This window comes from Neodiprion pinetum, chromosome 4 (assembly GCF_021155775.2).
Source record: "Neodiprion pinetum isolate iyNeoPine1 chromosome 4, iyNeoPine1.2, whole genome shotgun sequence".
Taxonomy (NCBI): Eukaryota; Metazoa; Arthropoda; class Insecta; order Hymenoptera; family Diprionidae; genus Neodiprion; species Neodiprion pinetum.
The window spans coordinates 33,332,945-33,354,181 of record NC_060235.2 but is presented as its reverse complement, the minus strand read 5'-3'; the positions used below and the strand labels follow the sequence as shown (position 1 = coordinate 33,354,181).

The 21,237-nt window shown below is 38.4% G+C and overlaps 2 protein-coding genes across 11 annotated transcripts; one reads left to right on the top strand and one right to left on the bottom strand.

Moving 5' to 3' along the window:
- Positions 1–289: 289 nt before the first annotated feature.
- On the top strand, positions 290–14,440 carry LOC124216095 (F-box/LRR-repeat protein 3). Of its 9 annotated transcripts, XM_069135156.1 has the most exons (10): positions 2,097–2,480; positions 2,762–2,906; positions 3,111–3,330; positions 3,717–3,936; positions 4,028–4,273; positions 4,553–8,187; positions 11,080–11,335; positions 12,328–12,943; positions 13,184–13,290; positions 13,531–14,440. In XM_069135156.1, the coding sequence occupies exons 1-6, from the start codon at positions 2,290–2,292 to the stop codon at positions 4,722–4,724; spliced, it is 1,194 nt and encodes a 397-aa protein (XP_068991257.1). In that variant the 5' UTR covers positions 2,097–2,289; the 3' UTR covers positions 4,725–8,187; positions 11,080–11,335; positions 12,328–12,943; positions 13,184–13,290; positions 13,531–14,440. The 9 variants fall into 9 exon arrangements, 8 of the variants coding, with proteins under 8 accessions (XP_046476172.1, XP_046476174.1, XP_068991259.1 ...); XM_046620216.2 differs by lacking the exons at positions 11,080–11,335; positions 12,328–12,943; positions 13,184–13,290; positions 13,531–14,440 and adding exons at positions 290–384; positions 9,274–9,386 and having other exon boundaries at positions 2,230–2,480; XM_046620218.2 differs by lacking the exons at positions 11,080–11,335; positions 12,328–12,943; positions 13,184–13,290; positions 13,531–14,440 and adding exons at positions 297–468; positions 9,274–9,386 and having other exon boundaries at positions 2,230–2,480.
- On the bottom strand, positions 4,982–10,754 carry LOC124216096 (transmembrane protein 185A). 2 transcript variants are annotated; one of them, XM_046620219.2, is made up of 5 exons: positions 10,596–10,754; positions 9,731–10,076; positions 9,288–9,587; positions 9,046–9,166; positions 4,982–8,172 (listed from the first exon to the last, which is right to left on the bottom strand). In XM_046620219.2, exons 1-5 carry the CDS (start codon positions 10,631–10,633, stop codon positions 7,961–7,963), a joined length of 1,017 nt encoding a protein of 338 aa, XP_046476175.1. In that variant the 5' UTR covers positions 10,634–10,754; the 3' UTR covers positions 4,982–7,960. The 2 variants fall into 2 exon arrangements, with proteins under 2 accessions (XP_046476175.1, XP_046476176.1); XM_046620220.2 differs by lacking the exon at positions 4,982–8,172 and adding an exon at positions 8,198–8,961.
- Positions 14,441–21,237: the final 6,797 nt, after the last annotated feature.

Here is a 21,237-nt window from a genome sequence, read left to right as displayed (position 1 = left end):
CAACGAGAAATCGCAAATTCGTGTAGTATCGAAATACATTATTGATACAGAAATTTGCGTTGATATCGAATTTCACTTTACTTCCAGGGAAAATGAGTAATTATAGTTATTTCATCTCGTTACGAGTTTTCAGATTTTCCTTTGGGTACACATGAATCTCTACTAAATTTAATATCGCGAAACTTCAATTCGATCATTACTTCGTAATCGCGATGCCGGCCGTCATTCTCCAGCGCTGCGTGCGAATTTCGCAATGCCTACAACAGTCGGTTATCCCACAGTCTGTGAACCTCGCTGAACACAGAACGATCTCAGTCCCGCACTCTGCGGATTTGGATAAAAAAAATATTAATATTGGAATAAAAGCAGTGCAAAGTTATTAAAGTAAAAACTTAATTCTTTAAACGTTAATGAATTACACACCTTGCTCATTCTTTAAAATAATTATTAAAGTATTTTATGATCTCGGTAAATTTGAATACGATATCGTATAATCGGATTTGTTGTAGTATTATATTGAATTAGATAGTGAAGGCGTCTCGAGTGAACCCGCCTCAAAATCCAACTGTGCAAGATACCGTTTTTTCCCTTCCCTTCCAAAATTATTACTGCACGTATCGTAGAAACATGTCCGTTTTCTATTTTTCATCGCGTAGATTAGGTCCATAAATTTGAATACTTACGGAATATGTGATGGGTATTAGAAAACATAACGAAACATTTTTAGGCTTACCATGCACCATCGCGAATAATCCACAGATCATCTATGGATACAAAACTATCGTGCTACATAATACAATACAAGAATGTCTAAGTAATTGCGAATACTGTGTATATAATGTTCTAAACTACGAAGAGAGTTTTCACGCCTTCGGGAATAATTTTGCTGCATCGATGTTTCGCAAGTAGCGTCTATAATAGCAACCGCAGCTGGGTGTAAAAGTTGATCTTTGAAAGAAAATATAACTGCAGCTTGAGAAACAGCACGTAAAATGTCGATAATAACTATAAGTTATATGCATTACTCGGATACAAATGTTTAAATATGTTATAAATGGCTACATATCTTAGAATGCACGTGAGCGATTTTTAATGAAATGTTAAGATTCGGTATTATGCATCAGTCTCAATTTGTAACGGCGCGTACAGCTTTTAACTTTCATCGAACCGATCGAATCTAAAAAACCAAAAAAACAATTTAATGAAATCGATTCCAATTATATTTTTGAGTTGCGCAATGTCTAGTGCAGAAGCTGACAGTCCTGATATACAGAGGTACTAATATACGTACAACGTGCACTATAGTTATGCAGGTTACGTAAATACGCCGATGCCTGTGTCCCGCATTCGACAGAAATTTCCCATTGATAGGCGCACGTGAGCGGCTGGCACGTGGCTGCGCTGAACTTGGTCGAGACTCGCGAGTCGCTGCCTCGTTCAGACAATGTACGCTAGGTATATCCGTCGAGATATAAGCTGGCTACGGAAACAAGGTGCAACGTTAAACGTCGATAGAAACTGTACTTCAATTCGTACTAGAGCGTGAACGCAGATTTTTAACAGTAAATCGTCTTTATAATTTTTCAGCCTACTTCGTTGTACGTTTGCATCCCAATATAGGTATAGGTCGTTATTATTACGTATTCGATGATCATACAACGTGAGAGCAGCTTATACGACTTGACATTAAATGTGTAGCGAATTAGCGTCGTTAATTGATCATGTACCACGCTTAAGGGTAAAACGAGAATTTTCCTCATCCTACTAACATCCGTTTTAGTTGTAATAAAGAGCACTCTGCAGCTGCGTTGCAATCTGATTGATATATCGCGATTGTATTGTGATCTGGGCTACATGTAAGTGAAACTAGAAAGCGAAATATATTCGAAGAAACTGACATGAATCTACACATACTGAATAATGTGAAATATTTTTATATCCAACACAACACAACGCTAAGGTATAATCATTACACCATAGCAATAACTCCATATTAGCGTAATAACTTTTAGAAATTCGATTTTGAGGCCAAGAATATAAGAATCGCTTCGAACGAATACTATTTTACACGTTGTTATAAAATTTCTGTATTACAGATATTTTATAGTCCTGATGACGGTTCGTTCAAATTCGATACGCAATGCTTCATGTACCTGTATGAAATATAGTACGTCAGTATGGTATATTAATTTTACACAGCGTGAGTGTAATTAGTTCAAAACATTGCAGCAACCGTCTGATCGATGAATTGATGTCAGCAGCTTCGGACTTGTGAAATAAAAAGCTACAATGAAGATGAACTACAACGGCAGCAAATTTAGCTGGGCGACGCTTCCAGCTGAAGCGCTGGCTCGAATCTTCGGCAATTTATCTTATGACGAATTAATATCGGCTTCGTTGGTCTGCAAACACTGGGAGATGGTTGTGCACAGTCCGTCGCTCTGGCGAACGGTTGAATTCAACTTGAGCCAAGCAGACAAGTAAGTCGAGAAATCAATTGAGCCACGGGTAATAGTAAAAATAGATTGGGGGTGGGAAAGGGGTTGACGTGTATACATTCGTCGACGTATTGAATACTGCAACGATTAGTGAAAGAGCTACAAAGCTGTACGTGCAGTGAGATGTCAAGGATACGCGTTCTTTCACCTACCTGCAGAAGGCTCATAGAATTATTCTTTTTGCTAGCACGTGTCCGCTTCTAACGACCAGCAACACGTGCTACTCCGAAATATCCTTTCCCTTCATTTCAATCTCTGTGCAGCTCCACCAACCCCCACCGGATTGATTACATACTACGGCGTCACGGTAACCACATCCGCGACGTTTCTCTCAAAACGGACAACTCTGTCGAGTCTGCGGAGGCTGCCTGCATCGTTCTTTCCCGCCTGGTCAACTCTTCCTTGAAGGTTCGTATACTCGTAGATTTTACATTTTTTGATTACGGAGTAAATTCAAAAATTTGTTTTTGAAGACTGTACGATTATGATCGTCTCACGCACACTAGAGAAAGGTGATTATTCGCCCAGGGAGAAGATTATAGTTTTTTTAAATGTCATATACACAATTAAGATTACCATTCTTGAATGACAATTTTTTATTCAACCCCCCAGACACTAACGCTGATGAGTGCTGCGAAGCCAGCATTCATGGACATCGAGGAGAAGAAATTTACGTCAGCTCTAATTATTGCCCTTGATCATTCGCCGCTTAGGTCACTAGATATCGATCACACGCCCGTGGATGATCCATCTTTAGCCACCCTAGCATTGAGTACATCTGGAACGCTGCAACTTCTACGGATCAAGAGTTGCCCTCGATTGTCGCCAAGAGGTAAAATTATTGCCACCAAAATCCCTTTATTTGAATAAAGAAACACTTTTTGGACGATTATGATATATTTTGGACATGTTTTGGAAATTGACTTTTTTTTAATCAAAATTTACACTTTTCTCGCAATGTGAGAATAATTCTACAAAAAAAAAAAAATTGCGGCAATTGATTTATCAGAAAATTTTACCCCCAACTTCACATACTTGACAATTATTTAATATGCAGTGATATTTCGAGAAAATCGTAAGAAACTTAAGTCAAAATTGCACACTATAGTGTACAAAAAATCGAATGGGCTAATTGAATGAAACGAATCACCAAAGCCTCAGCTCATCATCACTTTTACACGGTAAACTATAATATAATATTTTATTCAATTACGCAAGGTATTCTAGCACTCGCTGAGCATTGCCAATGTCTCCGTGAACTCTCGCTATCTTATTCTCTCCTAAGCGATGAACTTCTGGTGGCTCTCAGCGTGGAGAAACACGTTCGTCTAGAGACGCTCAGGGTCGAAGCGTATCCTGAATCAAAACCTCTACCACGTCTAAGTGACAGAGCGTGGCTTGCCTTGGCAACTCACTCGCCAAACATCAACTTTGTATTGTGAGTTTGCATCAATTAGCTCCAAATGATTAGCTATCGCTCGATCGTTTAATGGACAGTTAGTGCAAAAGATTATACCTGATCTTTGCAGATTATCCTACATCACGGACGAAGACGATTTCGCACCACTTCTTGCCTCCTATGTACCCGTTACTCACCTCTACTTCGGCGAAGATGCACCTGCAGCAGTCGTTGCTAGGATTGGAAAGTTTTGTCCCCGGCTTGTGGAGCTCGTCATCAGTAGACACAGTCCTGGACCAATTGATCAAGCTTTGATATCCGCTGCTAGAGGATGCCCCCAACTCGCCGCCGTCGGCCTTGGTGACTGTGAACTCACGTATGCACACTATTCCACAAGTTTCTTGGTTCATTCTAGCAGACATTTTTCACTCAAAGTATCTGCTAGAGATGAACCTATAATAGTATACAACTCAGAAATCTTAAAACAGTTACATCAACGCAATCTTAAGATTTCCATAAATTTACGGAAACTTTTACAGTTTACAGAACTGGAAATAAGTCTGAATTGTTTAGGAGTTAATAGATGCTAAATTGCAATTGGAATTCAGTACCCGGTTGACTTTAATTTTCAAGTCATTATTTTGTTATTTTTCAGATGCTCTGGATTCGTCGATTTTGTAGTTCTGTGCGCAGAGCGTCTTCGGGAATTGTACGTATACGAAACGTCGCTGCTGGAAGACTCTAAGTACGACGTTGCAAGTGCAGCCGGCAGAGTATCGTCTTTGCTAGGACGAAGTTGGGCACCCGAGTACATTCCGATGTGGTAAAACGTACGATCGAACCGAAGCATACAGATTACAATTATGTACCATCATTGTTAGACTAATAATAAGTTGGGAAATCCATACAGCCCAGCAGCGATATCAAACTGCATATTGAACGAGTTATATTTTAATAGCTACGTCATAATGGATGTGTCAATTCAGAGAGAAAGGATTTGATTGAAACTGAAATTTACGTGTCTAGTTGTTTCATCTTTCGCATTGAAATGATTCAATATTAAGTAAATCCAATTCTCAATATATTAACGTCATACCAAAAAAATATAAACTTTATTAGGTCGTAATTTTTTCTTACGCGTAATACATATACATATATATTATACTATATATATGTACACATAATATAATAATAATAATAATAATAATAAATCAATCAATTGTTATATCAGTAAACGTGTATAATGTATAATAATTATTCGATACAATATAATAATGTATATGTATATTACGGTATTTCAACAAAAAATAATATGTGATTTTCCACCAAGGCACTCCCTAAGAAAATTGTTCACGTTAAAAGAATGATTCAGTCAAGAGATTAGCGTTCTACGTTATATTTAAGATCGCGCTCAGTTGATTTTTCCCTTTTATACATTTTTTTAAATTTATGAAGTATCGTGAATATAATTTTATTTTTATTACTGACATCAATCACATAATATCAATTTAAGAAGACCCACACTTGTAATATTAGGTCTTCAGTTGATGTTTTAGAAACGTATCTGACGACGTTTTCATTATTAATTCAATCTCATAAAATAGTTATAATTTGATATGAACTTTTAATTTAGAAGAATAAGATTCCCAGTTAAAATATTGTTGTATTATGGATGTGATCTTTCGGCTGAATATAAATGTTAGGCAAGAAATAATACTTGAAGTGCTATAATGTGCTTCTTTACAAATTCAAAAAAAATGTGAAAAACGTGGAAAATCAAATGAGCGCGATCTTCCTCATAACGCAAAACATCAATTTTTCACACAATCTTTCTTTTAACCTAAATAAACTTCTTAGGGGGTGTCACGGTGGAAAATTTTTGTTTCTGAAACACCCTAATGTATATATATATATACCTATGTAGGTGTGTATATATACATATATTAGGATGATCCTTAAAAAGATCATTTTTAAATTTCCACTGTCCCACCCCCCAAATCGGCTCGAAATAATTCGAAAACAATTCCCTAATTCTTTCAGTTTTTCCCCTCCCGCCAACAGGATGGATTTTCCCATTTAAAATACACGTGTTCCGGATACATTCTCAGCATATATTTTATTGTAAGAGTAATAACGTTCAAAGAAATCTCTGACTGCGAGGTTTCAGTGAGCATTAGTGCTACTATCTGAGAAAGAATTCACATCATTATACCATGCAATCCCAACGAATTGCACACCCTTGAAATCTGACTTTTTTATTTATTCAGAGGAAGTGCAATTCGTCTAGATCGGTTGGTATGATGATGTGACTTTTTTCTCAGATAGTAGCATTAGTGCCCACTAAAACTTCGCAGTTACTGACTTTTTTGAACATTATTACTCTTTTAATAAAATATATACTGAGAATGTATTCGGAACACGTGTATTTTAAATGGGTAAATCCATCATGTGGGTGGGTGGGGTTACAGTTGAGGTGAAAATCTGAACAAATGAGGGAATTATTTTTAAATTATTTCGAGTCGATTTGGGCGGCGGGACAGTCGAAATTCCAAAATAACCTTTTTAAAGTCCACCCTGATATACATATATATGGTGTGTACATATATAGACTATATAATAATGTTATTATAATATAACAAGATCTGTACATAATTTTTACGTAACGTATAATTAGTGACGAATGATTGAGCACTTTAATGCTTCCATTTATACCAACGCCAACAACACTCCATTAAAAGTAATAATTTTTACGTGATTTTCATCTCTCATCATTATTTCTTTTTCGTCAAGTTCTGTTTGTACAATTTAATACTATGCTACAGATGCGAGGCACTCAGTCTTGTGTCCAATCCGTTTCCTCAACGAAACTGATAAGATAAAAATTATTTGACACGTGACGTACATACATGAACGATTCTTAATGTTAGTATACGTAATACAAACACCTACAGTCTTCAGCTCCTATTTTTCAATTTTTTAATAATAAGATACTAATGACACTGCAATTGCACGGTGAGTAAATATACAGGCAAAGAATTTTCATGTATTTTATTTATGGCCCGTTTCGTAATCTTTCGTAAGACAAAATATCCCGGCGTATATCGATTGTCAGGCAACATGTTAACATTTTGATTTACTTGATCATTACTCAACACTTGACAAGTAATATTCTACCACTTGAGTTAGTAGAGTTCCAAAATATATTACTCAAAAAGGAATTCCCTTGAGCTGTCATGGACGAGTGACAAAACTTGATCGTCTGACTGGAAATTTGACCTACCATTGATTTCAGGAATATAACTAGCCACATATACATGGTAAAAGTCCCACACTAATAATTTTTTCACAAATGACAGGTGTCAACTTATTTGAAATTTTGCCCTTAGTATTCCGCGTAAGAGAACCTTCTTGAAATTTGACCAATAAAGCATAGAGCTGTTGAAAATATTTTGCTTGTGCAGTTTTTCACGTCTTAATCACAATCTGAAGTGATTCGAAACAATTTCCCGAGATTTCATACATTTGAGAAGTCAATTGCGAAGTTTTTGGGAAAACTTTGAAAAACTTCAGTCAAGGACGAAATCCAATATTGCGTAGGATTTAATTGATCGATCATATTGCAATTGAAACTTACCATCTGATTAAAAACGATGAGATAACGCTACACGCTTCAGCTGATTTCAGTCACAAATCTAATCAGCGGCCATTTGGCAGAATAAACTAATAATTAAGAGTCCTTCAACTTGCCTCAAGTAACTCATTTCAAAGTTCTATGTACTGTATGCGTAATTACAAGCAGCAAAAAAAATATTAATTCAATTATTTCTGACAGGAGAATTTAGAGAGAATCGTTTTAGTTAATGTGGACTCTGTAATGATAACTGGCAGAATTTCAAGATTTGACTTTTCATAATTAGGATACTTTGGCTCATCCTGGTGTAATTAAGAGAAAGAACTATACATTCGATTGTGTTACGAACAATTATTGTGATGATTTGAACCGAGTGGTTAATCAGGTAGACCTGATTATACTCGTTTTGTGTAAGCAACTATAATTGGACGCTCAGTCAGGCATGTCTATGATCTCTACAGGCACAACAGGTTTAGTTAGGTCGTGTTTCTTAATACGCTTTTGACTTTTTTCAGATATCATCGGCTCGGATGGTGGCTGATCCGCGTCACTCCTTGGTTGATACGAGATATTACCATACTCTTGAAGCAGTGGGCACAACCCTAAGAGGAAGTGATAGAAATCTTTTCTAATGCCAAACCACCCTTAAAAAGACAAAGGTAAATGAATAAATAAGTAAAACTATTCAAGAATTTTAACACGACAGTTTCTATTCATATGATATGTTAATAATTGTCTAAGAATCAGCAATGTTCGAAGCTACATTATTTTATTAAGGAAGTTTTTGAAATGGTAGTATAATCACTGGATCACAAAGTGGCGGCCTAGCTGGCGAATTCCGTTGTGACTATCGGGGACCGCGTTGCAAGTAAATAAAAAAATTAAAAATAAATCATTTTATCAAAGCTGATTTTTTTTTGAATGATAACTAGTGATGTGATCTATTGTATAATGATATTGCCAGACCAATGAGTTCTTGTCAAGATACTGCAAGCCGGACATAAAATGACAGACCAAAATCCCGTGGCTAATATGCCGACAGATCATGTCAAAAGTGCCAATTTTCATAGATTCTAGCACATTCCCTTACGTATGTTTTTTACATCAAATCAGCTAATAGTGTACGCAATTGTTTGTGCATTGTCATCATGGCTTCAACTGAACCAACTTGTGTGATATGTAATGGTAGTAAAAAAGTAATAATCTTCACTGAACGAATTTAGAAAAAAATGCTCTTACATACTCCAAATTCGTGTTTGCCATAAATTGAAATATATATAAACACGGATTTGAACACACGCCACCCCTGCCAGCTGCAACGGAGTTCGCCAGCCCGACTGCCACTTTGTGACTTTGTGATTATACTCCAACATAAGTGGTCCGAAAAGTTTCTTAATAAAATAATTTAGATTCGAATGTTACGTGCTCTCCATCTATAACAAGACGAAAATCAGTAAATCTGGAAGTTACAGTTAAGCTTAAAGAGGTACAAATTACTTTAAAACTGTGAGACTTACATCTATTTCCACCTTTGGCTCCAAATGACATTATTATAAGAGTGATGTGAGAAACTAGCAACGGCATCGCCACGGTTGTATACTTGATCGGGTCACCGTCTAATTTATTAGCTAATAGCACCTGCATAAAAAATTTTATACAAACGTTAGTTCAATTAGAACTATAAAGTTCTTGATATGAGAATTTTCATGGATTTATTTAATTTCCAACGTATTATTTTCTAATAGCAAAAAGGGCTCACCTGAAATACTAAAATGGGAACTACTAGAAAAGTGTATCCCAATGCAGAATTTAATGACGTCCGCCTTTGCCGCGCATTTATTTGTGGAGTTCTAAGTAAGACGGCAGCAAAAACGATAGCATATAAAACAGCAACTAGCGACAAACATAACAACGCCCAGAGAGGCACAAATACAACTTCCCAACTCCACGAAATAAAACCATCCAATCTCAGAGCAATGAATATAAATTGTAACACATTGACTGCGCAAAATAATTCCAGCTCAAATGATCGATCGTGTTTCACAGCCCAAATGCATACCTGGAAAAAATAAAAAGTTGAATTTTACAGTTGTATTCGAGATAGATTAGAAATTATTATTAAGGTAAATTAGATACAGAAAAAAAAACTTAAAATCGTACTTCTAGGGTAAAGTGCCTCAATCAAGTAAGCTCTATACTTACAGCTATCGATACGATTGATATAAAAATCAGTGGTATGAAGACTAATATCCACAAGTGTCTTCCGGATTCTAGCTTGTCACATACAAGTAATTCGAACATCAACAAAATTAGGTGTAGTGCTAAAGTGATCAGCATTGCTTTATAATGAACATAGGATTCGCCTTCCAGCCTAGCATGGGGATGCCTCCACCAGATATAGCTTCCAACCGTTGCCCCCAGAATTACCATGCCTTTCCAAAACCATATTGGACTAAAAACGGACCAGTAGCTCCATTCTATCTCATCGTCCTTTCGGAGAGCAAATAACACCGTGAATACCATTAGGCAGCAGTGCACCAAGAACTTGCTGGAATTTATGAAGAAAAATACAGACGTAAGCGTGAATATTGTGTAGAGAAAAAGGTTAAGCTAGATTTAGTTGTCTAGGAATCATAGAATCTTTTGGATTCCACAGGTCAAACAATAGAAAAGAATTCATTCGTGACTAATGTAATACTCTAAATATCTAGGACATTAGCTTTATTCGTCGAAGAAAAAAGGCACCTAGGTGCAGTAGTGGAACTTTTTGAAGAAAAATGTGTAAAAATCGTACATACTATTATGGATTCAACAAGTAGAATTGAATTTATAACATTATAATCTAAATTTTGATAAAAATCAATCGGATTTGGTGAAAGGAAAACATTGGTTATAGTTGTAGGTGTTCCAATGCAAGTGGATGAACTTTATTGAAGCTGAAGCGTGCTATGGAAAATGTTGACAGATAATTATGAAGGGGTGAAATAATACTGTCAAAATTCTGTGTAAGCAGTTTTTTTTTTAAACGAAGAACGAGCAGGTAACGAATATGCACTAATGAAATTACCCAGGATTGAAGTCTTGGAATAAGGTTTGAAGATTCATGGTTAGCGTGACGGTTTGCCAACTAGGTTAGGCTTTTCACGAGACTCGATAGTCATTCATGAACATGTTCATCATATAGATGCTCTATATTTTTCACTTGGTTATTGCAAAACACGTAATCCCAATCTCGCGCATTTACGCAAATAAGAAATAACCGTACGTCCAATCACGTACATTCAGTTAACTGAAATTAGGCGATGGCTGTAGATTAGTAGCTAGATATCGAATTTCGACATTACGGACGAGCGCCCACTTCACAGCATTGACTTTCAATATTCGAGATTTGGAATTTCCCGAATCAAACTGCAGTTGAACATCGGTAAATTAATTTTATTCTAATATAAAATCCTTCAATAGAAGCAAAAGTGGAAAAAGATAAATTTATCGGTATAGATGAATTATTATAACGTATCGCTTAATAATTTTCGTCTCACGTATTGTTTTAGGAAAAATCAGATTATAGCGATTACGTAGATACACAACATTGGCGTTTACTAAAAAATATAAGGACAGTTGCCCTTATGGGCTATGGTGTGACCACTGGTGTGACAACCGAAGATCACCGTGCACTTGCACATGACTTGCGCCCGCTGAGATGTTCCGACGGCAGAGTTGAGAACTTATTGCAGAACACCAGAGAGTTACCGATTTCGACTTGATACTGGCTGCATTAACCTTCCGAGTAACACAGTCTTTGCAACGGTAAGCCCAAGCCAGTACTTGTTGCTACCCTTTAATTGAAGCATAGGTACCCAAGAGAAGAATTTATACATATTTAGATCAGATGTAACAATGATGCACAGGCAAAAAGTATATATGTATATGCGGTCCATGTACGATATTATTATATATGATCCATTTACGATTAATACGTGATGCAAACGATAAATTTTATAATTTTCCAGGAGACAAACTAGATTATCTACAATAATACGACTATAATATGAGAATAAAAGAATTATTCATTTCGAAATGGGATTCTATTCGACACGCGCTCGATGTATCCATAACATTAATATTCATAATTATTCCAACAACTTTTCATTTGCTCTCTCGATCTTGAATTTTCGTAGGCATAGAATCGAAACGCTGATTTAGCTAGTCGCAAATGAAGTATCTACGTTGGGTAGAGAAGCAGAATTGTTTTCGAAAAGTGTTCTTATGAAAAGAAGTTCAGAGTAACTGCATTACAGCACGGATGCGCTAATTTTGATCGAGATGAAATGGATGCTCCGTATATCAGACAGTATTAAACGCAGTGTCCTGATTTAAAGGCCTAAAAAGGTGACTAGGGGATTTTTTTTTCATAGGGAGAGAAAGAACCTCGGAAAGAATGAAGCTTCATAAAACTTCGAGTTTATTTTAACACACATTTGAAAGGTACGAGCAAAAATTTTTATCATCCAACGGTAGCAGAACCGTTCGGCAGCATTATTATTAGCTAACCTGTTAACCTAAGAATATCTTGAGTCAACGGCTGATCATCGAAGGACCTAGCCGCTTGAATCTGGAATCGGCAAGAAATATAAGGTGCGCATTTCATGTCTGAAATGTGAAAACTAAAATCATACGTCATACATCATACATCATATCATCATACATACATAGTATTTAAAGGTCGAAACCAAATTTTGGATGTTCGGATGTCCAGAAAGTGACGGCACCCAAAATTTTTTCTCTCTTGATCTATATAGACGAAAATCAGTTGGACGAATTCCTCAGTTTGGAAACAACCACGCAGTAGAGCGGACGTGTGAGAATCGCGCTCCGCAAATTTCGAGTACCGGGTTCTCTACCTCCTGGATCCTGCGCTCCGGATCCGCTTCCTGGTGCAAATCGACTTCCAGGACAAGCGCCCCGCAGCTTCTACGCTCCAGGTCCGCTTCCTGGTGCAACTCGACTTCCAGGACAAGCGCTCCGTAGTTTCTACGCTCCAGGTCCGCTACCTGGTGAAACTCGACTTCCAGAACAAGCGCTCCGTGGTTCCTGCTCTCCAGGTCCGCTATCTGGTGAAATTCGACTTCCAGGACAAGCGCCTCGTAGTTTCTACGCTCCAGGTCCGGTTCCTGGTGAAACTTGACTTCTAGGACATGCGCTCCATGATTCCGGCGCTTGAGGTCGACCACCTGGTGAAACTCGACTTCCAGGACAAGCGCTCATTTATTAGTATTCGACGTATAGCCCGAAGTGGTTAGCGTTGGTCGTTGGAGGTGGTAGGCGGTGGTTGCGGCTGATCGAGGTGGACGAGGAGAAGGATGTCGAGGAAGAGGAGGAGACGAAGTGGACGAGGAGGACGAGGATTTGTGCACGGTGAGCAAAACATGTTTATAATATTTAATGGTAATTGCAATTATATTTTATCTAAAATTTTTTTAACTTGTCATGTTTACAATAAATAATTTCAATTCATTTTTCGCGCAAGCCCAAACTCAGTAGCTGTTAATGCGCTATTCAAATTTATTACATTATTAATTGATTAATTAATTATAGTAATCCTTACACAATATATTTGATGTGTCCTTATACTGAAAATATTTATGACTATTCAAGGTACAATCCGCAGTGGTTATCGGTGGTTGTTGGAGGTGGTTGCCGGTGGTTGGAGGTGGTCGGAGGTGGACGAGGAGGAGGACGATGAGGACGATGATTTGTGTTCGGTGAGTTTAACATTTTTATGATATTTAATGACAATTGTTATTCTGTTTGATCCAAAATTTTTCAAACTTGTCATATTTATAATAAATTATTTGAATTCATTTCTCGTGCAAGCACAAATTCAGTAGGTATAAATGCGCTAATAAAATTTATTATATTATTATTTAATTAATCATCTATACTAATCCTTGTACAATATTTTTTATGTATTCTTATAATGAAAATATTTATTACCATTAAAGGTGTAACCCGAGGTGGTTATCGGTAGTTGTTGGAGGTGATCAGAGGTGGACGAGGAGGAGGACGTGGAAGACGAGGAAAACAAGGTCTACGAGGAGGACGAGGATTTGTGCTTGATGAGTTTAACATTTTTATAATATTTGATGCAGTAGGAGTAGGATCAGAAGTGAATGCAGACAGCATCATGTCGAAATCGTCAACTCTATGATGTTCTGCAATAAGTTCTCAACTCTACCGTTGGAACATCTCTGGGGGCGCAAGCGCACGACGATTTTCGGTTGTCACACCAAAACCCATAAGGGGCAACTGTCTTTATATTCTTCTGTCACGCGTGAAGAAATCGATCCTGAAAATGATGGTGACGCCTGTTCGATGTCAGCTGGTGACAAAAATGTGTGGCGGGTAACCTAACATTAGGGTTTGACTTTTAGGCCGCATAGATAGTGAATTTTGTGGCGTGTGTGATTGAAAATGATTAATACATTTTATAAGTCTGTAGGTATGAAACAAAATTTCATGCCATCAATTTAAATATCTAGATTTGCACCGGTAAATAGTGTTTGCGTCCGAATTCTACAACCATCCATCGGGTGTCAGTATGGAACGTAACTTGTATAATACAGTGAACTGTAATATATAACAGTCGAGGTCACATAGCAATGCAAAAGGATGATTGAATATTAAATAATAAATCTGAATATTACGTCAGAAATAAAAAGTGCAACGAATATTATCTGATGCTAAAAATGAGGGATATTGTGTAATGCAGTGATTATCGTAAATTGGAGGTATTACTCAAGTAATGACCTGCGTACAGGTGCAATGCTCTTTCGCAGAACATAACATGAATGATACTCTATCATTAGTACTTGATGCAAACTGGATTAAAATGAATAAATGATTGAAAATTTGCTCGTCTGTCTTTGGATTTATTTCCCACACATTTTTACGGTCTTTTCGAATTTCTTTAGGGTCCAATTCGTCTACAAAGGATCGTTTGAAAAAATGACGAAACGGAGAGTTTTTGGCTCCAGAAGCGCAAAAAAAAGATGGAAATTTGCGCCGTTGAAATTTTTCGGACTGAAATTTGCCGATTTTGAGAGATGATAGAATTGGTTTGTTGATACCCTACGTCAATGTAATCTTGCGGGAGATATCAATTGCGTATAGCCTCAAGCGGTGAAAAGCAGCAGGCCGAAAGTTACAGCCAAGAATTGGAAGATTTCCTTCGTAATTTCTCTGCTGTTGATCCCACGCTCTTTTCGCTGCGTTTTCTGAGTTCCTAGGGGTCCGATTAGTCAGGAAAGGGTCATTTAGATCGTATCTGAGACCAAAAATTTTCGGCTCCAAAAATGAAGAAGAAGTAAGGCTAACCCCTTTGCATTTTTGGCAAAAATTTTCGGGATTTCGAAAAGTGCCGAAATAAATGCTTTCATGCACTATTCCGACGCAATTTTGCGAGAGAAATCGATTGGGCGCAGTCCCAATACGCTGCGATCGACACATCAGAAGTTGCAGCCGAAAAACGAGAACCTGTGTTTTCGACATATTTCAGCAGGTGCACTTTCCTTCGTAACTTAACTCTCCTGTTGATCCCACGCTGTTTTCGCTGCGTTTTCTGAGTTCCTGGGAGTCCAATTGGTCAGAAAAGGGTCATACAAATCAAATCGGAGACTGAAAGTTTTTCGCCCAAAAAAACAGCAAGGCTTACCCCTTTGTATTTTTGGCGAAAATTTTCGCGATTTTGAAAAGTGCTGAAATAAATTCTTTCACGCACTATTTCGACGTAATTTTGCGAGAGAAATCGATTGGGCGCAGTCCCAATACGCTGCGATCAACGCATCAAAAGTTACAGCCAAAAAACGAAAACCTGTGATTTCGACATTTTTCAGCAGGTGCTTTTTCCTTCGTGATTTCTATCCTGTTGATCCCACGTTGTGTTCGCTGCGTTTTCTGAGCTCCTGAAGGTCCAATTGGTTAGAAAAGGGTCACACAAATCGAATCGGAGACTAAAAGTTTTTCGCCCAAAAAAACAGCAAGGCTTACCCCTTTGTATTTTTGGCGAAAATTTTCGCGATTTTGAAAAGTGCTGAAATAAATTCTTTCACGCACTATTCCGACGTAATTTTGCGAGAGAAATCGATTGGGCGCAGTCCCAATACGCTGCGATCAACGCATCAAAAGTTACAGCCAAAAAACAAAAACCCGTGATTTCGACATTTTTCAGCAGGTGCTTTTTCCTTCGTGATTTCTATCCTGTTGATCCCACGCTGTTTTCGCTGCGTTTTCTGAGTTCCTGGGAGTCCAATTGGTCAGAAAAGGGTCACACAAACCGAATCGGAGACTAAAAGTTTTTCGCCCAAAAAAACAGCAAGGCTTACCCCTTTGTATTTTTGGCGAAAATTTTCGCGATTTTCAAAAGTGCTGAAATAAATTCTTTCACGCACTATTCCGACGTAATTTTACGGGAGAAATCGATTGGGCGCAGTCCCAATACGCTGCGATCAACGCATCAAAAGTTACAGCCAAAAAACGAAAACCTGTGATTTCGACATTTTTCAGCAGGTGCTTTTTCCTTCGTGATTTCTATCCTGTTGATCCCACGCTGTTTTCGCTGCGTTTTCTGAGTTCCTGGGAGTCCAATTGGTCAGAAAAGGGTCATACAAATCGAATCGGAGACTAAAAGTTTTTCGCCCAAAAAAATAGCAAGGCTTACCCCTTTGTATTTTTGGCGAAAATTTTCGCGATTTTGAAAAGTGCTGAAATAAATTCTTTCACGCACTATTTCGACGTAATTTTGCGAGAGAAATCGATTGGGCGCAGTCCCAATACGCTGCGATCAACGCATCAAAAGTTACAGCCAAAAAACAAAAACCCGTGATTTCGACATTTTTCAGCAGGTGCTTTTTCCTTCGTGATTTCTATCCTGTTGATCCCACGCTGTTTTCGCTGCGTTTTCTGAGTTCCTGGGAGTCCAATTGGTCAGAGAAGGGTCACACAAACCGAATCGGAGACTAAAAGTTTTTCGCCCAAAAAAACAGCAAGGCTTACCCCTTTGTATTTTTGGCGAAAATTTTCGCGATTTTGAAAAGTGCTGAAATAAATTCTTTCACGCACCATTTCGACGTAATTTTGCGAGAGAAATCGATTGGGCGCAGTCCCAATACGCTGCGATCAACGCATCAAAAGTTACAGCCAAAAAACGAAAACCTGTGATTTCGACATTTTTCAGCAGGTGCTTTTTCCTTCGTGATTTCTATCCTGTTGATCCCACGCTGTTTTCGCTGCGTTTTCTGAGTTCCTGGGAGTCCAATTGGTCAGAAAAGGGTCATACAAATCGAATCGGAGACTGAAAGTTTTTCGCCCAAAAAAACAGCAAGGCTTACCCCTTTGTATTTTTGACGAAAATTTTCGCGATTTTGAAAAGTGCTGAAATAAATTCTTTCACGCACTATTTCGACGTAATTTTGCGAGAGAAATCGATTGGGCGCAGTCCCAATACGCTGCGATCAACGCATCAAAAGTTACAGCCAAAAAACGAAAACCTGTTATTTCGACATTTTTCAGCAGGTGCTTTTTCCTTCGTGATTTCTACCCTGTTGATCCCACGCTGTTTTCGCTGCGTTTTCTGAGTTCCTGGGAGTCCAATTGGTCAGAAAAGGGTCATACAAATCGAATCGGAGACTAAAAGTTTTTCGCCCAAAAAAACAGCAAGGCTTACCCCTTTGCATTTTTGACGAAAATTTTCGCGATTTTGAAAAGTGCTGAAATAAATTCTTTCACGCACTATTCCGACGTAATTTTGCGAGAGAAATCGATTGGGCGCAGTCCCAATACGCTGCGATCAACGCATCAAAAGTTACAGCCAAAAAACAAAAACCCGTGATTTCGACATTTTTCAGCAGGTGCTTTTTCCTTCGTGATTTCTATCCTGTTGATCCCACGCTGTTTTTGCTGCGTTTTCTGAGTTCCTGGGAGTCCAATTGGTCAGAAAAGGGTCACACAAACCGAATCGGAGACTAAAAGTTTTTCGCCCAAAAAAACAGCAAGGCTTACCCCTTTGTATTTTTGGCGAAAATTTTCGCGATTTTCAAAAGTGCTGAAATAAATTCTTTCACGCACTATTCCGACGTAATTTTACGGGAGAAATCGATTGGGCGCAGTCCCAATACGCTGCGATCAACGCATCAAAAGTTACAGCCAAAAAACAAAAACCCGTGATTTCGACATTTTTCAGCAGGTGCTTTTTCCTTCGTGATTTCTATCCTGTTGATCCCACGCTGTTTTCGCTGCGTTTTCTGAGTTCCTGGGAGTCCAATTGGTCAGAAAAGGGTCATACAAATCGAATCGGAGACTAAAAGTTTTTCGCCCAAAAAAATAGCAAGGCTTACCCCTTTGTATTTTTGGCGAAAATTTTCGCGATTTTGAAAAGTGCTGAAATAAATTCTTTCACGCACTATTTCGACGTAATTTTGCGAGAGAAATCGATTGGGCGCAGTCCCAATACGCTGCGATCAACTCATCAAAAGTTACAGCCAAAAAACAAAAACCCGTGATTTCGACATTTTTCAGCAGGTGCTTTTTCCTTCGTGATTTCTATCCTGTTGATCCCACGCTGTTTTCGCTGCGTTTTCTGAGTTCCTGGGAGTCCAATTGGTCAGAAAAGGGTCACACAAACCGAATCGGAGACTAAAAGTTTTTCGCCCAAAAAAACAGCAAGGCTTACCCCTTTGTATTTTTGGCGAAAATTTTCGCGATTTTGAAAAGTGCTGAAATAAATTCTTTCACGCACCATTCCGACGTAATTTTGCGAGAGAAATCGATTGGGCGCAGTCTCAATACGCTGCGATCAACGCATCAAAAGTTACAGCCAAAAAACGAAAACCTGTGATTTCGACATTTTTCAGCAGGTGCTTTTTCCTTCGTGATTTCTATCCTGTTGATCCCACGCTGTTTTCGCCGCGTTTTCTGAGTTCCTGGGGGTCCAATTGGTGAGGAAAGGGTCATTTAAATCGAATCTGAGACCAAAAATTTTTAGCTCCAAAAATGAAGAGAAAAACAACGCTAAATATTGCCACAGAACCTTGCTGCGAGTGAAAATCTAGCCTTGGGTTGCTACCGTCATGTCTGTAAGCTCGATGGTACCGAGCTGGATGGGGAATAATTTTCTCCGGCATGTTGTTCATCCACCAGGTGAATTACCCACAAATCCTGAATATCCCTAGAATCCTGTAGAAGCACGTGCTGCCTTAGAGTCTTTCATACTTGTCATGTGTACTATAAATTATTTGCATCCAGTTTTCGCGCAAGCACAGATCTATTAGCTATCAATGCACTAATACAATTTCTATAATCTTTTATAATTTTCTCATAATCTTCTTGCTAAAATATGTCGATAAACAAATTATATTAATTCTCACACAGTATTTTTGATGTGTTCTAATACTGAAAATATTTATTAGTATTCGAGGTATCAACCGAGGTGGTCAGCGGTGATCATCGGAGGTGGTTGGGGGTGGTTGCGGGTGATCGAGGTGAACGAGGAGGAGGACGAGAAAGACGAGGAGAATGAGGATTTGTGCACAGTGAGTAAAACATTTTTATAATATTTAATGGCAATTGTAATTATAGGTATTATAAAATTTCTTGAAAATTAAAAATTATTCGAAATCAATATTAAAAATCTTTTATAAACTATGAGTAGTATAGTGAAAATTTCAATTTATTTATAAATATATCCACACATGAGCCATCATTAGGTTTAAAATTCATTCATTCATCCATTCCACAATTCATTCATTCCAGGTGTATATTGTTTAAAACAGTGTATATGGTTAAAACTGGTGGATATTCTTGAGATTATAAATAATTGTCAATAACCGTCTTTCGTCAAGGCACTATATTTCTTTATTGCACTTTAATTATTTCTCGTTCTATATCGTCTCTTTTTAAATTTGTGCTTGGGTTTTCGAGTGTTTAATTTTTAATTTAATAGGTATGTCCTCGTAGTTTAGATTCACTTTATTATTTTTAAATGGTCGATTTTGGATCGATTACGAGTTCTTTTCAGAGAGGAAAACCTCCGCACCTCCTTCCTCCTGGAGAGACGTAGACCAAGCCTCCTAATTTTCTCCTTAAATTTGCGACCAGGTGCCCCACTCCCTGGGTCTAACCTCATCCGATCGTGCCGTGTACAATGAGCGGTTATATTTGAATCATTACAGTATTTTATCTTGAATTTTTTTAACTTGTCATGTTTACAATAAATTATTTCAATTCATTCATCGCGCAAGCCCAAAATCGGTATCTATCAATGCGCTAATAAAATTCCTCTAATTCTTCATAATTTTCTTGAAGTCTTCTTGGTCAAATCTGTCAACAGAAAAGTTATATTAATCCTTACACAATATTTATGATCTATGATAATAATGTGATGTGTTCTAATTTTTACTGAAAATGTTTATCAGTATTCAGGGAATAACCCGAGGTGGTTAGAGGTGGTCGTTGGAGGTGATTAGCAGTGGTTGGAGGTAGCTGAAGGTGATTTGAGCTGGTTCGAGGTCGTTGGAGGTAGTTGGCGGTGGTAAGAGGTAAACGGAGGTGGTCGAGAACGAGAAGGAGGACAATGGAGGAAGAGGAGGAGAACCACGAGGTGGACAAGAAGGACGGGGGTCGTCGCAGGTGATTCAAGGTGGTAAGGTAGTCTGGGGTGTTGGGGTGGCGGGATGTTAGGGTGTTGGGATGGCAGTGTGGTGGGGTGGTGGGGTGTTGGGGTGTTGGAGAGGCGAGGTAGTGGGGCCTAAACTACCCTACCCGACCCTACCCTACCCTACCCTACCCTACCCTAGCATACCCTACCCTACCCTACAACCTACCCTACCCTACCCTACCCCACCCCATCCTCATACTCTAATCTACCCTTCCCGCCCCCTCTCCCCTGCCCTTCCCCCTTCCTCCTTCCCCTCCACCTCCTTCCCCTCCCCGCCCCTTCTCCCACCATCCTACTCCTACTCCTACTCCATCTCCAACTCCACCTCCTACTACTCCTAATTCTACTCTAACTCCTACCCCTACTCCTACTTCTTCTAATCCTACTCCTACTTCTAATCCAACTCCTACTCCTACTACTCCTGCCTACCACCCCCTACTACTTTCGACCACCTCCGTCCTCCTCGTCCACCTAGTACTCCTCCTCGTCTTTGTCCTCGTCCTCCTCTCCCGCCTTCTCCTCCTTCTCCAGCCACCTCCTATTACCGCCAGCCATACCCAACCACCTCCAAAGACCACCGATAACCACCTCGGGTTATACCTTGAAGAGTAATAAATAGTTTCAGTATAAGAACACTCCAAGAATATTGTGTAAGGATTAATATAAATAATTAATTGATTAATAATGTAATAAATTTTACTAGCACATTTATAGCTACTGAATATGTGCTGGCGCAACAAATGAATTGAAATAATTTATTGTAAACATGACAACTTTGAAATCTTTCAGATGAAACATAATCACAATTGCCATTAAATATTATGAAAATGTTTTACACACCATGCACAAATCCTCGTCCTCCTCCTTGACCACCTTCGACCACCTTCGACCACCTCCAACCACCGCCAACCACCTCCAACGACCACCGCTAACGACCTCAGGTTATACCTCGAATACTAATAAATATTTTCAGTATTAGAACACATCAAAAATATTATGT